The 14,875-nt window shown below is 45.7% G+C and overlaps 2 protein-coding genes across 2 annotated transcripts; both read left to right on the top strand.

Moving 5' to 3' along the window:
• LOC8070453 (protein decapping 5) lies at positions 1,885-7,947 on the top strand. The gene is made up of 8 exons (XM_002457452.2): positions 1,885-2,273; positions 2,657-2,757; positions 3,697-3,777; positions 3,860-4,861; positions 5,489-5,554; positions 6,764-6,958; positions 7,044-7,154; positions 7,233-7,947. The coding sequence occupies exons 1-8, from the start codon at positions 2,057-2,059 to the stop codon at positions 7,446-7,448; spliced, it is 1,989 nt and encodes a 662-aa protein (XP_002457497.1). The 5' UTR covers positions 1,885-2,056; the 3' UTR covers positions 7,449-7,947.
• LOC8070452 lies at positions 10,666-13,292 on the top strand. The gene is made up of 4 exons (XM_002457451.2): positions 10,666-11,400; positions 11,693-11,811; positions 11,955-12,080; positions 12,695-13,292. The coding sequence occupies exons 1-4, from the start codon at positions 11,185-11,187 to the stop codon at positions 12,774-12,776; spliced, it is 543 nt and encodes a 180-aa protein (XP_002457496.1). The 5' UTR covers positions 10,666-11,184; the 3' UTR covers positions 12,777-13,292.

Below are 14,875 nucleotides of genomic sequence, written 5' to 3'. Positions count from 1 at the left end.
CCCTCCCGTTGCCGCCACTGCCTGGCCGACCTATCTCCCTTGAGCCCCTTCTAAGCCCATCGGACTTGGAGAAGAAGAGGGGGAGAGGCCGATTCGGAGAAGAGACCAGTATGTTGGGAGCTCGAAAAACACTCGAGTGATGGAGAGCTTTCTCGTAATAAATTCACACGGCTATCTGTTAGCGTTAATTTAAGTTTGGTTGGACTATACTGTAATCGATCACGACAATATTTGATATGGGCTAGTGTAAGGTTATTGTCGCTCCTTTCCAGGCGTTAGAATGTCTGCAGTGTGCGGTTTAATGCCGCTCTGATACGTTTAGTGCAAGGGTCAGGCTTGCTCCTTCATACTGTAAGGTCAACTTGACGAAGGAGCTGCTCCCATCTATTGAACCCGGCTATGAGAAATAAAAACATTCATGCACTCTCTCACGTCTCTTGCCATTGCTCTTCCAGCCGTCGAGAGGAAGTCGGAAGAGCTTCAGAGGCTTGAGGACTTCGCCCTCCCATTCTACGCGCACCGGCGACACCTGCAGGAGGAGGGGGCAGTGGTGAGCTGTAGGCTCCAGGCAGCATACACTAGAGTAGTGACAATGGCTCTTTTCGATCCGGAGGAGGAAGCAGATGGGGTGTGTAGGTGCACGAGGAGGAAGCGGATGGGGGCACCTAGTCACTGGAGGAGGGAGGAGGCGAGTTGTGAGAAGGTGCCGAAGAGACATGCGAGAGGAGCGAGGAGGCGTAGATGTCCATGCGGTGCGGTGGGCTACGAGGAGAACGACGAGAACAATAAACGAGAGAGGTGGGAGACGGGGAAGAGGTTGTTGAGTGAATGATATATTTTGTATGGTGTAGGCCTCACTTATAGAGCCAGGTACGTTCCTATACATTGTGGCAAAGTTTAATCAAGGTCAGGTCAAATTAAGAGTAGGGACGGTTCTATACATTGCTCATACCCTTAGCTCTAGTCCGCAAACAAAAAAAGGTAACAATTATTGCATGGTAAAAGATAACATGCGTAACCGTTCCCACTGACGTTATTGTCCTTGTTGTTGAAACAAACAACACCTAAATTAATATTGATCCAAAGGACATCGTGCCTAAATTTTGGAAGGTTTTGATTATTGAACTAGAACTTTTGAAGGTTTGGTTTGGTTATTTGATTTTATGATCGTCCAATTAGAATGGAATTAACTTCTTCAATTCTATGTTGAACCCTGATCCGGCGAAGTGGCCACGTCGTCTTAAATTCTAAGAGACTGACGTGTGCCCCGTCGTCCAATTGGAATACGTATCAACGGGGTCCAATTGGAATACGTAGCGGCGGGGTCAAGTAAAAAAAAGAGAGAAAGAGGACAACGATCTCCCACCTTTTCTCTCCGTATCGCAAAAAAAAAAAACGCTCCCGTCCCCTCCCTCTCGGTCCTCTCCCTCCCGTGACATCGCTGCCCCTATCGGCGACACCCATGGCTCCCCTCCCTCTCCATCCCCTACACGGGTCGCCCGCTCCTTCCTCTTCTTTTCCCTCTCTTCCAACATGACGGGGCACCAGATGCATCCAGCGCGGCCACCTTGATGGCCTGCGCGTGGCTGGAGCGGCGGCGCCCCTCAATGTGTGGCGCCGCTGCTCGGACAGTCCCTGGCGGTTGCTGCATCCCGCCACGGCATAGTAGTTGGGGCACGGGAGAGCCTCGCCTTGACCTTTGAAATGTGAAGTTGATATACTGACTGCGGGGAGAATTCCTAACTCCACGTCTGGATCGTACATTTCTGCTGCCGGGCTTGCTTGCACAATGGATCGTACAATCATCTTTAGGCATAAGAAATTCGTCGCCTGGGCCCCTAATCCGGTCGGACGCAAACAAACCGCCCCTCCACCTCTCCACATCACCTCGCCCATATCCATCCCAAGCCCGTTTTAATAGAGAGCAGCCAGGAGAGCGAGCGCACCAACGGGATCTGAGCATCTCTTGCTAGGGTTTCGTCCTCCCCCTCTCTCGGCCAGCACCACCTCGCATCCCTAGCCCTAGCCTCCCTCGCCCCGGGATCCCGCGGCGGCCATGGCGGCGGAAGCGCCACCGTCGGCGTCCTCCTCCTCCTCCTCGGCCCCGCGGCCGCCTGCCGCGGCCGCGGCCGGGTCCGGCGGCGGCGGGGCGGCCGGGTCCGCGGAGTCGTACATCGGGAGCCTCATCAGCCTGACCTCCAAGAGCGAGATCAGGTACGAGGGCGTCCTCTACAACATCAACACCGAGGAGTCCAGCATCGGCCTCCGCAATGGTAATTGCTTTCCCTTCTCCAGCGCGCTCGCTCCGCACCCACTGCTGTCATTTTCCTCAGATGCGAGTGTTCTAGACCTAGATTTGCTGCTCTCCGGTTCGCTTGGCGAGGCGAATCCCTGTCCCCCTATCAATGCCAGGGTCTCAGGGATCAAGGGGAATTCGAATTTTTCCAATATTGTAGTATGGTAGAACTATATTTACCCAAAACACTTGCTCCTTAACTCGATTTGAAACCCTGTTGCACCTGTTATGTCCTCTCATGCCTGAATCAGTTAAAACTTCAGTTTTCATACTGAGAAAACGTGTGCCTTAGGCCTTAGCTATTGCTTTACTTCAGATGCCGCTGTTATGATGTACACCTGTCAATTCCTTGTTTTGTAGTGAGGTCCTTTGGGACCGAAGGGCGGAAGAAAGACGGAATGCAGATTCCTGCTAGCGACAAAGTTTACGAGTACATCCTCTTTCGGGGAACTGATATCAAGGTATATGGAACCATCTACAGGGCTCCTGATGTGATATTACTTTCAGTTTCGACGATTGTGTGTTGTTCAATGCACACTGTCGATGGTTTCTTAACGTTGGTGCTTGGTCTCTGCTTAATGGCCATTACATTTTGTGTTCCAATTATGCATTTTGGCCCATCAGTTTGAGGGTCCGATGGATGCAAAAGCAATAGTGGAATTGTGTTCTCACCAAACTAAGCCAAACTCACGTGGTGTCCATGTTTCTATTTCACAAATTATTGTATTTGCATTCTTTTCCTGTATTTGTGTCATTAAAATTATTAGAATAAGATTGCTGATTTGCTATAAAGTCACTAAGAACATGATGCTTGAATTGGTTGCCTGCCTACAGTAATATTGCCCACAGGGACACAATTAAGTATTTGTTTTAGTCTTTCATACTTACATCCTCTTGCGTGTACCTTGTGTCAAAATGACCTAGGAAATTTATTTTTTCCTATTTTCCTATTGTTAATTCTACTTATTTTATGTATCATGCACTCTTTGTTGTGTCTGTTATGTTTCCTCTCTAACGTACCTCAACTTGTTTTTTAAAGACTCTGTATATGTTTATATTTCATGTGTATCCAATTCAGTACAATAAGCAGACAATTAATATTAGCTATGTGGTAGTTCTGAATATTTTAGTTCAATATGTGTGCAATCCATAAATGATACGTATCATGTTGTCATGTAATTATTTAAATTTTATATTTTGTAATTTCCTTCTCTAAACTTTATGACATCCATTGATTATTTTGCCTTGTATGTTTTGATGCACGAATGGATCCATGTCATGTTTTCAGTGCGCATATTTGAATATGTATATATATATATGTACTTTTACAGTTTCCTCTTTTAAACTGCCTGCCAATTTTTTGATTTATTTAACATTATAATTTACCTGGGTTCCAATAGGACTTGCAAGTTAAGTCATCACCACCACCGCCACCACCACCACAAGCAGCTTCCCTGCACAACGATCCTGCCATAATCCAGGTACCGCCATATACCAGTATAAAATAGATAAACTGTTCTCTGCCCCTTCATGGCTGCTTAGCTCACGAACACTGTTCTGCAGTCACATTATTCTCAACCAGCATCAACTTCGTCAAGTTTGCCTTCAGCTGGGGGTGCAGTTTTACCAGACCTCAGCTCCCAGGCAGTTCAATATGGGCTTCAGAGGCCAGCTTTTCAGAGTAACCTTCCTCTATACCAACCAGGGAATGCTGCTCCATGGGGCTCTTCAGTGGCACCTCCAGCAGGAAATGCTCCGTGGGGCTCTTCAGTGGCGCCTCCAGCAGGAAATGCTTCAACACTTTCAGTTCCCTCAATGTACTGGCAAGGATACTATGCGCCTTCAAGTGGGCTGCCACCTCATTTGCAGCAACCTCCTTTGCTTCAGCCAACACCAGGATTGTCAGTTCCCCAGAATCTTCAATATCCAGGACTAAATCCTTCTTTGCCATCTGGGCCACAAAAGCTGTCAGAACTCCAACCCTCATTGATGCCACCTATTACTAGTCAAGGTCCTTCGACAGGTGTCCTGCCTGCTACAACAGCTCCTGCTTCTGCTACCTTATTAGCTCCAGAAAGCTCAAAGCCTCTGTTGCCAAACATGGGGTCATTGTTTACTCCTCCTGCAACATCTCTTGGCGCAACTTTTCCTTTTCCAAGCCAGCCAACTTCCGTGGCTGAAACTAGTGCAACAGTGTCACATAACTTAACTTCATTCGGTAGCAACAAGGCTACTGCTCTTCCAGGCTCAACACTGGCATACCAAACTGTATCTCAGTCTGTTTCTTCAACTATTGCCCCATCTAGCTCAGCCCAAGTGGAGATGCCCGTGCCTTTGTTGGCACCATCAGGTCAACTATTGCAGAACACATCATCTGTGCTCTCATCGTCGCACTCCATGCAGGCACCATTACAGGTGGCCAGCAAAGAAGTCAAGCCAGTTGAGCCTAAGGCTAAGGTTGCAGAACCATTACTACCTGACCCTTTGCTACCAGACCCACCATCACGGGCTCTGCCTGAAAATAAGGAGCCTATATTGCCATTGCCAAAACAGACACCTCAGAAGGTATGCGCTTTTCTACTCATGTCTTCGTGCTTGCAGAAGCAAAGTAGAGATTTTTTTTTTCAATTGAAAACAGTTAGTTTTTTAACCATGTGCAGATGTTCTGTTACATGTTTTGATTTGGAGGTATTCTCAATGACCTGATGAACCTAGAGCCACAATCTTTTTAAATTTGAATTTGTGAACTTTGAAAATTATTCTGCTGGTCGTTACTTTCTTTTTGTTCTGGCTTAGTCTAATGAAAAGCGGTAACATATACATACTAGAAATTTTTGGTTGATAAATATATAAACATGGAAATGTTTTAACTATATGACCAACTGAAAGTTAACCTACAAGATAAGGTGAGGTTGCAGGTTTCCAAAAAAGAACTATGCAAGGTAGCATGGATTTTTAGTTTTTTTTTTGCCAATTTTGCGTACACCTCACTAGCCATGATGCTTTTTATTGATTACCCTTGCTTTGGTTCATTCCTTTTCTTGCTTTTGTTTTGATTTTGAAATACCATGTAATGAAATTAATGCTTCATGTTTCCTTTGAAGAAAGTTCTCGCTTATCCCATATTTGTCTTTGCATTTATTTAGTATGTTTATCATGGACTCATTAAGTTGCGCCTCACTTTTATTTCAGTACAATGGATCTGGTTCGCACAACCATCACAACTTTAGGGGCCGTGGAAGGGGTAGAGGGAGCGCGGTATGCTGATACATTCCACTCTCTTTTTTCTTTCCTTATTCGATCATATTTAGTGACAAGGGATGCTAATTTAACTTGTCTCATGGTTCACGTCCCTACCTTTTGCTCTAACTAGTCTGAATGGAATCATTCTATGTTTTTTAAGAATAGATAATATTCAGATGATCTGTGCAGCTTTGTTTTGTTTTTTGTCAACTCTAAAGCATGAAATTTGACAAATATGCCAACTATAATAATTTTTTGATTTGATAATAGTAATTTGTTGTTAACGACTTAATATTTACAATTTAGCTCAGCCATATGGATTCTTTGATTTTGTATCCATAGAAAAGCATAAGTATGATAACGCTTTGAAGTGGTTTCCTGCTTCACTTTATTAGTTTGCTAGTGAGTTCGCACATCTCACAATGTACAATGCACATAAAATGTCTTTTGGGCAAGGTATTGTGAAATTGCTTTGTAAGCGAGTAACACTGTAAACAACTTGTGAGTTGGAAAATGACACCTTTGACTCGTGATAAGTGGTACACTGACCCCATCAGTGTGTACCTGAGCATGTGTGCTTTCGGTGCGCTGTTGTTTCTTAGATGACTTGTAGCATCTGACCATTACTCCTACGCTGTGGTTTGTGATCCCTATGCCCATATACCAAGTTTTTCTTGTAGCATATAGTAGGAAGGCTCTGGCTTTGACTGCGTACAAAATTTCTGCACCGCTTTGAGTCTGCCGTTGATAAGCATAGTTGATTCTGGGTCCAAGAGATGTGTGTCCACATTATAAGGACAAACTCTATGAACCTTTAGAGTGTACTTTCAGATATTTCTTGTGCAAGTGCCTCTTGCATCATATCTGGGTTTTACTCCTCTGGTCCAGTTTATAAGGTGCACACACATATCAAGGTTCAAACTTCACAATCTTTGACTAATAACTTAGCCAACATTTTTTAACTATTGTAATAATATCTGGATACAATTAGATTTGCAATCAAATGTGCTATCCAATGATCATAAGTTTATAATCATAGAAGTATAATGTAAAAGAAATGAATGGTTAAAGTGCTGCCATTTGGGAGACTGTTCCAGACTATGCTTTGTAAAATGCAATGGAGGGAGTATTTGTATACCTTGGAAAATGATGCTCAGATTGAATAGTCTTTGTTGTTAAAAATTTCAATGTCAGATTTGTTGATGTTTGTATCTTGCTTTGCAGTTTTCACAGTCTGTAACAGCATTCACTGAAGAATTTGATTTCACGGCCATGAATGAGAAGTTTAACAAAGATGAAGTCTGGGGTCATCTTGGTAAGAAATCCCAGTCAAGGGACAAGGATGGTGAGGTGGGAGATGATGTGTTTGATGAAGACCTGGAGGTTGAGGAAACTGACAACCCAGAGCTAGCTGTTAAGGTTTCATGCTCTTTTATCATTGTTTCAGACATATTGATGGTTTTTTCTTTGCAAGGAATCTTAACTTGTCTTGACCTTAATGCAGCCTGTTTATGTCAAGGACGACTTTTTTGATTCCCTCTCTAGTGGAACATTTGGACGTGGAGGGCCAAATGGAAGGGGCAGACCTTCTGAACGGCGTAGAGTAGACACAGAGGTACATGAACCACCTTTATTCTACCTTTACTCTAGAGTTTCTGTTGTTACTGCTTTACTCATTGTTATTGGTGTGCAGACGTTTGGTGAATTTCCAAGGCACAGGCAGCCTTATCGTGGTGGCGCCCGAGGTTACCGTGGTGGAGGGCGTTCTCGTGGTTCATATTATGGTGGCAGAGGCTATGGAAACACAGGGATGGGAGGCTATGGAAACACAGGGACAGGTGGCTATGGAAACACAGGGGCAGGTGGCCCTGGAAATTCGTATCCTCACCGGGGCTATGGGAGAGATTGATTATAGCAGAAATGTGCTGGCAACCATACTTGCGGGTGTCGTAGTCTTTTACCACATGCATGATGCATCCCATAGTATTCAACAAATAAATGGAACTTATACCACCATGTCACTTGGGTGTGCCTTTGTCCAGACAAGGCCTGCAGCGTTTGGTCATTGACGTGGCACACCCGTATTCTGTAGGAGAGTTACCAGTAGATGAGCAGCTGATGCTTGATAGGTATAAGCTTGTGGCCCTTGATGTGCATACCTTGCGCCTGGGATTTAGTTGTATAGGCCGGTCTCAATGCAGGCATGCAACGCCGGGCCTAGCTCAGTAACTTTTTCCTTTCACAAAGTTTAGCCGTGTTGTCTGTTTTGTACTGGTGGTAGTGTAACTTTGAAAAATTTACCGGTTATCTTAAGTTTTCAACTGTACCATGAACAGAAAGATTGGTGCCGTTGCAGTTCATCTTTATTAGCTTATGAGATATGAGATGAGATGCTGCTTTCAGTATAACACAGGTATTTCTTCTTTTCGCCTGTAAGTAGCTTTTAACCCCTGAAGAATTGGAAAGTTTTTGTGGAATGTAACGATGTTCGGGTCCATGGGTTAGTTGTTCTTTCCTCTTTGGTTAAGCTATGATATTCATTCGGCCTCTAGTGTTGGTATCTTAGTGGTTGGTTGGAGTGGAGTGGCGCTGAGTTGGTTCATCAATGGCGTGCCAACGCCTCTGCTCCACAGGAACGGATACTGCTTGCCTGTCTGTTGGATAAGGCGACCACAACCCATGTTCGGCGCGAGATGTGTGGGTTAGAGTTTGCTGCAGGATGCCACGGATTCTGCAAATGGATGAGGGAGAGACCTGCCAGGCCAGGGCCATGTTCCGAGCAAAGCATAATGCAGGACCGGGGGCTCCGTGGCTGGGGCCGACTTTGCCCAATGTCGTCGGCGCTACGAGCCCGCCGAACCCGGAACAGAACGGCGGTTCGCCCGTTCCGTTCAACACTAGTACCTGTTGTACTTGGGGGCGTTGGGCATTTCGGCGGCCAACCTTTGCCGCCACCGAAAGGTTGAAAGCTCACGTGCACAAAGCACCGGGCACGAGAAAGCAAGCCAGCAGAAAAATGTCTTGTTTTTCATCTTTGGTTTTGTCACGCACCAATGATGCTGGGCATCTCGGGCATATGCCTCCTGTCAAAGTTCAAAATAGGCCTTTTTGAGAGTATAAACGAAATCAAAGTGTTGGTGACAAGGCTAGCGCTAATTTTCATTGCTTCCGTAGTATCGTACCAGGTAGCATCGACCGAACTTGACGTGCCTGCACTGCACCTGACAGCCTGAGTTCAGCGGCGAGGGAGGGATCCGGGGCATCCCGGCCGGCTGACCGAACTGTGAAAAGGCTGCAATAGGAGGTCAGCATGTAGTGAGGGCACGAATGGCGTGTGTGGTCGGTGGTAGGTTCCTCCGGTGGTCCAGCCATGGACGGCTGCAGTGAAGATGACACCAGACATCCGTCGCGGCGAACACGCACACGTGCGGAGCAGGACAAGAGCAGCAACGAAAACACCAGCGCTCCAATGCCAATTTAGCTGCGTATGCCAATCACCATGGCATGGCCCTCTTGGCTCTACTATCCTTGTTGCGCTCTCTCTCTCTCTGTCATGTAGGCCTTGTTTAGTTCACCTCGAAATTCAAAAACTTTTTAAGATTTTCGATCACATCGAATACATGAACCATTAAATATAGAGAAAAAAATAACTAATTATACAGTTTGTCTGTAACAAAAATGCTACATTATCAAAAATCCGAAAACGTTTTTTTTTATCTAAACCAGGCCTTAGCGCGAGCAGCAGAGCGCGATCATGCATGCATCATGCGCATGCTTTGTGGGATTCTGAAACTGTAATCAAGCTGGGCCACTTAACTAGTTTGTTTACTTGAGATGGTGCCATTCTTTGCATCTGAATCAGTCATCTGGTTAAAAAAAGAAATGAAACTTTTAACGGTGGAATCGAGAAGTAGGAGTATATGAGGAAGGCTTGATTGATCGGTAGAGGACTAGAGGTGGCTCTACTGCTCTAGCTGTTGCTATTTTGTCTTCTGGCTACTGTTTCAAGTTTTCATTTTTCTCTCACAAATAACAACACCATCACACCAAATACCTGCCGTTTGGCCCGAGCCCGATGCCAGCTGTTGCATGGCTATGCGGTTTTTTTATACATAGGTAAAGGATTTAATTATAAGCAAAATACAGAGATGGGGGCATATTGGTCCCATTGATGGCCGTACAGAGATCTTCAGTTGTTCAGCGAGTGCTTTTTTAGAGCGTTTTCCAGCGATGTCAGCCAACAACCTTAGAAACAAATAAAGCCAATTACTACTATCTTACTGTATCTAACAAAAGCTATATATTGAGAAGTAGCAACGCAAGCATGAATGTGTTACATATATTTATATATTTTTTATATTTATCTGTATAGCATGACATGAGCCACTACCATCTACGCACATTTCTTTCAAGCAACTCCACCTAATGAACCAACTGCTACACTAGCCAACTCTACAATAGTCCATTGACAATTGCATTGCAATATGCTATTTATAATTTTATTATCATCTCCTACTAGTACTAGTATATATATTAAATATGAAAAAAAAAGAATAAAACTTGAATTGAGACGAAACCGAATCCGACCGGCCGTGTCTCATGCCTCACGCATCTGACGCTATCACACCCAGGTGATGTTTCTGACCGTTTCTTGGCCTGGCTTAGCTTCCCTGAAGTTCACACGAAAAAGAGCTGCGATTTGCTGCCTGTTGGCTGTGTTGGCAACAAGATTCCGGCCAAAACCGATGCCGTAATCCACTGCTAACCTCTATCGCGTGACTGGTAAACACCCGTACTGTACTGTGTGTTGCGTCGCGTGCACAGCGACAGCGGCGAGCAAATGGAGGACCATACGCCACGCATGCCCACGGCCACAACAGAGGCACAGCACACGCTGCAAGGCCAAAGTGAATAAGCCAACAGGGCTTAGGTTACAGACAAGAAGCAAAATGATAAGCGTCCAAACAGTAACAGCGAAGCAATAATGTCAGATTGTGCTCTCCGGTGCCATGAATACACTTTGACATGACATAATAATGGCGGGATGACACACACACACACACACACACATATATACAGGTCACGTCACCCATTCAGTTTTCAATCTCAATTCCTGTATAATAGTAGTTAGGATTAGGAGCTGTATATGTCAGTAAATTAACAAGACAGGAGGGGACCTACACTACAGGTATACTAGTATCCTTGGCCTTGGCTGCAGCTGCAGCTGCAACCTCCTCCTACCTTGGTTTCTCTATCACCTCCTCTGGTCCGTCTGGTCCCCCTGCTTGCCATGCCAACCTCATCAACGTTTCTTAACTCTAGCAGCTAGCCAGTAGCCACACCTCCCTCTGCTCTAGCTACAATCCTCCACAGTGTCGCCATTAGCTGCCTAAGCTGCTCACCTAGTAGTGTGTAGTTTGTGCACATCAGTACATGTGCTTAGTTAGTTCATCCCTGACCTAACGAACAAGAAAGACTCGAGCTTTCGTCCCAAAGGGAATCGGCCGGCATGGATAGATAATCAGCCAGTCACATCAAACTCAAAGGAAGTTGGTTGCTAGCTAGCTAGGAGTAGGAGGAGGTTGTTGGTTTCAGCAATCCTGAGGGTACGCCGGCCGGAGGCGGCGTTGGGTTGTATTGTATGTATGGAGAGCCAGCGGGTGGTGGTGGTCGTGGAGGACGCGGCCGCCGCGCGGTCGGCGCTGCAGTGGGCCGTCGGCAACTTCATCCGCAGCAGCGACTCCATCACGCTGCTCCACGTCTGCCCGCCGGCGCGGTCGCGCCGGAAGCGCCGCCGCCTCCGCCTCGGCGGATTCCAGCTCGCGCTCGCCTTCAAGGACCTCTGCAACGGCATCGCCGAGGTACGTACCTACGTACGTACGTGGTCTCTGACTCTCTCAAGCAAAGAAACAAAAGCAGAAGCAGGCAGCACAATTGGATTTTGGGTTGGTAGGATAGTCGATCGTCGGGGCTTGGCACAGACCACAGAGCACCGAACTCAATCAATCGGCCGGCGTGATGTTGCTGTTGCGCTTGCGCCGTCAATTGCGGTCGCTGTCCTGTCCCGGCGGCGAAAGCGCCGCCGCTGTTCTTGTTTAGCGTCGGTCTCGTGATCGACGGCTGACGACCCAGAGGATCGATCGGATGTTGCAGGCCAAGGTGGAGATCGTGGTGACGGAGGGGGAGCTCGGGGAGACGGTGGTGGCCACGGTGAACAAGCTCGGCGCCACCACGCTCGTCGTCGGCCTCCACGACAAGAGCTTCCTCTACAGGTGAGTGAGCGCGCGTGATCGAAACCCATCGATGGAGGTGGCCCATTTGCTTTCGTGATGAATTCGTTTTGTGTTCCCAACTCTGAACATGCAGCTCCAACCAATTTGCCTGAATCTTTTCGCTTGTTTCTTTTACGGTGCAGGGCGCCGAGCCAGTACAGCAGAGTCCGGAGCCTGGGCTGCAGGGTGCTCGCCGTCCGGCAGCACGCCACGGCGCGCGGCGGCTTCTTGAACGCCGAGCTCACCCAGATCGAGACCGTCAGTTTGCAGTAAGCACACCACACCTGTCTGCACTTCGAACGTCGCAAACAAATCGTGCCATTCTAGTAGCCTGTTGGTTTGGTTTGTTCTTTGTTGGCTAGCAAGCATGCATCGGGGTTTCTTTTCTTCAGAATAGAAAACAATGGGCGGGCAATGGGTTGGTTCAGCTGCTAAACATGAGTACATGACGTTCTTGGATTCCTGGGTTCTCATCAAGATTAGGTAACTTGGACATCGTGCGGTTTGAAATTTATGATAAATTATGCCCAGGCGCTTCCAAAATCCAAATGGAGTTGGCCCGCTCTGATGATTTGATCTCGAGCAGAGCAGCGTTCTTCAGAGAGAGGCTACACATCACCTTTGTTTCCGCGTCAACAGTTCGTTCAGGCGTTTAGTGTGCCGGCCCTGACGAATCGAGCCCTTTTCGTGTGTCGCTATGCTACTCCACTAATTCCAAATGGGGAACCCCAGCTTTCGTGCTTGATCATTCATCCATTAATAAAGCTTTTAAAAGAAAGCAGCAGTACGCTGATAAAGATACAGTTTTCAGTTGGAGTATTGTCTGGCTCTCTGACTGCCACACCCACAACGCCACTTATTGGTCGATGAACATTTTTTGCAGCATACCACCGCCGAAGATCCCGTTCCCGATGTTCACGCTTCCCCTTGGCGTGATATGGAGAAGATCGAAGCGGAGAAAGTGATGCCTGCCGCTGCGGCGGTGCGATTGCGAACAAGACGACGACGACGGAGCTCCTCTGTTTCTGTCGGGGGGAACAGGGCGGGCAGGCTGATGCAGTCTGAGCTGAGCTGATCCTGTCCGTCTCCTGACTCGTTGAGGATACGGGTAGTAGATACAGATACACTATAGGGATGCATACAATACACATCAAGATTCAAGGGGACATCAGATCTGCGTATTGACATAATTGAAATTTGTAATGACAGCGGCAGGCACAGAATGTAGAGAGATCTGGGTATATACTCCAACTCCGACCTGTACTTGTATTAGTGAATCGACAGGTTGGTCTTGGTTTCCTGAAAACTAGACGAGTCATTTTGTTTTTTGAAACGAACAATGAGCAAAATTAGAGGACGACTGGATCTGATGTTAAGTTTGTACTATTCTCACCTCGCCTTGTTCGTTTGGCTGAGAAGCCATGACAGAAAGTATTGTTGGCTGATTTACTGTGAGAGTGAACAGGCCGCTAAGTCCCTGATATCCTTGATTATCTTATTTTAGGGAAGTGTTGTAGACTAAACCTTGTTACCTGTCCGTCATCTTATTTAGAAAAGCGTTCTCATCATAGACTTAAACATCACCAACGACGGACTAAACGTTGTTTGTTGTCCTTGGGCGCGGCCTGATCAGGCAACACAGACAGCAGCCATGTTAGTTCCTGTTGACCCGAGACATCCACCTAGCTTATATTGCCTTATTGGTGGTGGGGCGCGCCTAAGGTGGTCAAAACAAAATGTTGAGTTTCAACATGAGTCATCTTTCTAGATGTCTCATCTTCTTAGACCCACTTATCATCTAAAACCCCATCATAACTCAAAAAATAGCTGTATTTCGTCATTATAGATAACTACTTCATTTGTTACAAATTGTACACTTCACTTTGACACACTGCAGATAGAAGTAAAACATCATAGTGCACTTGCAGGCTCGCTGCCAACCCCGTAGGGACGCAGCAACGAGACATGACCGCTCCAGACTTAGCACGCTTTCACAGTAGTGGTGGAGCTAGGAGGTTGGCAGGGGCCATAGCGCCCCCCCCCCCCCCCCCCACCAACGTGTGTCAACAAAAATTTATACTAGTGCAAATTTATGTTGACTTTTAGTTATATATAATCTTGATACAAAATCATGACAGAAATTTATGATTTTTAGGATTTTGATACAAATTTATGTTTAGTTCACCCCAAAATTCAAAAACTTTTCAAGATTCCTCGTCACATTACATCTTGTGGCATATGCATGAAACACTAAATATAGGCAAAAACAAAAATTAATTGCACAATTTAACTGTAATTTACGAGACGAATCTTTTGAGACTAAATTAATTGCACAATTTAACTGTAATTTACGAGACGAATATTTTGAGTCTAGTTAGTTTATAGTTGAACAATATTTATCAAATACAAACGAAAGTGCTATAGTATCAAAATCCAAAAACTTTTGACAACTAAACAAGGCCTAGTTTTGGGGTGCCCTGTTCGGTGGCCCACTCATAACTTGCGGTTGCACGGCAGCAGGGCCCTGGTTTATATGCCTTGTGTGTTCTCATATCTGAAATTTTTGCCGAGCCACTCCGTTTGGTCAGAATAGTAAGGCTGTGTTTAGTTCAACAAAAAAACCATTTTTTTTTAGATTATCTGTCACATCAAAATTTATGGCATATGCATAGAGCATTAAATATAGATGAAAACAAAAACTAATTGCACAGTTTAGCTGTAAATTGCGAGACAAAATCTTTTAAGCCTAATTATTCTATAATTCGATAATATTTATCAAATAAAAATGAAAGTGCTACAGTGTAAAAATTCAAAAAAATTTAAATCTAAACAAGCCCTAAGTAACGACCAAGAAAACTTTGGGTCGAAAGCAGTGGTAGTATATGAAACGAAAAATAAATAAAACGAAACTGCTTTTTTTTTTAAAAAAAAAATCAAACGAAACTGAGTTGGCCAGCTGGGGATGGGTTCAGATTTCAGTCCTGTGACCTGTGACTCATGAAGCCACACCGGTACTTGTTGCTGGAAGTGTGAACGGGCTCGCGAACGAGGAAGCCCAGCCCAG

This window comes from Sorghum bicolor, chromosome 3, assembly GCF_000003195.3.
Source record: "Sorghum bicolor cultivar BTx623 chromosome 3, Sorghum_bicolor_NCBIv3, whole genome shotgun sequence".
Lineage (NCBI taxonomy): Eukaryota > Viridiplantae > Streptophyta > Magnoliopsida > Poales > Poaceae > Sorghum > Sorghum bicolor.
This window is presented reverse-complemented; position numbering and strand designations above follow the sequence as displayed.

Coding starts and splice junctions, on each gene's coding strand:
- LOC8070453 (XM_002457452.2), top strand. CDS start 2,057: ATGGCGGCGGAAGCGCCACCGTCGGCGTCCTCCTCCTCCTCCTCGGCC. Junction 2,758..3,696: donor TTCGGGGAACTGATATCAAG/GTATATGGAACC, acceptor GGGTTCCAATAG/GACTTGCAAGTTAAGTCATC. Junction 7,155..7,232: donor GGCGTAGAGTAGACACAGAG/GTACATGAACCA, acceptor ATTGGTGTGCAG/ACGTTTGGTGAATTTCCAAG.
- LOC8070452 (XM_002457451.2), top strand. CDS start 11,185: ATGGAGAGCCAGCGGGTGGTGGTGGTCGTGGAGGACGCGGCCGCCGCG. Junction 11,812..11,954: donor GACAAGAGCTTCCTCTACAG/GTGAGTGAGCGC, acceptor TTTACGGTGCAG/GGCGCCGAGCCAGTACAGCA. Junction 12,081..12,694: donor ATCGAGACCGTCAGTTTGCA/GTAAGCACACCA, acceptor CATTTTTTGCAG/CATACCACCGCCGAAGATCC.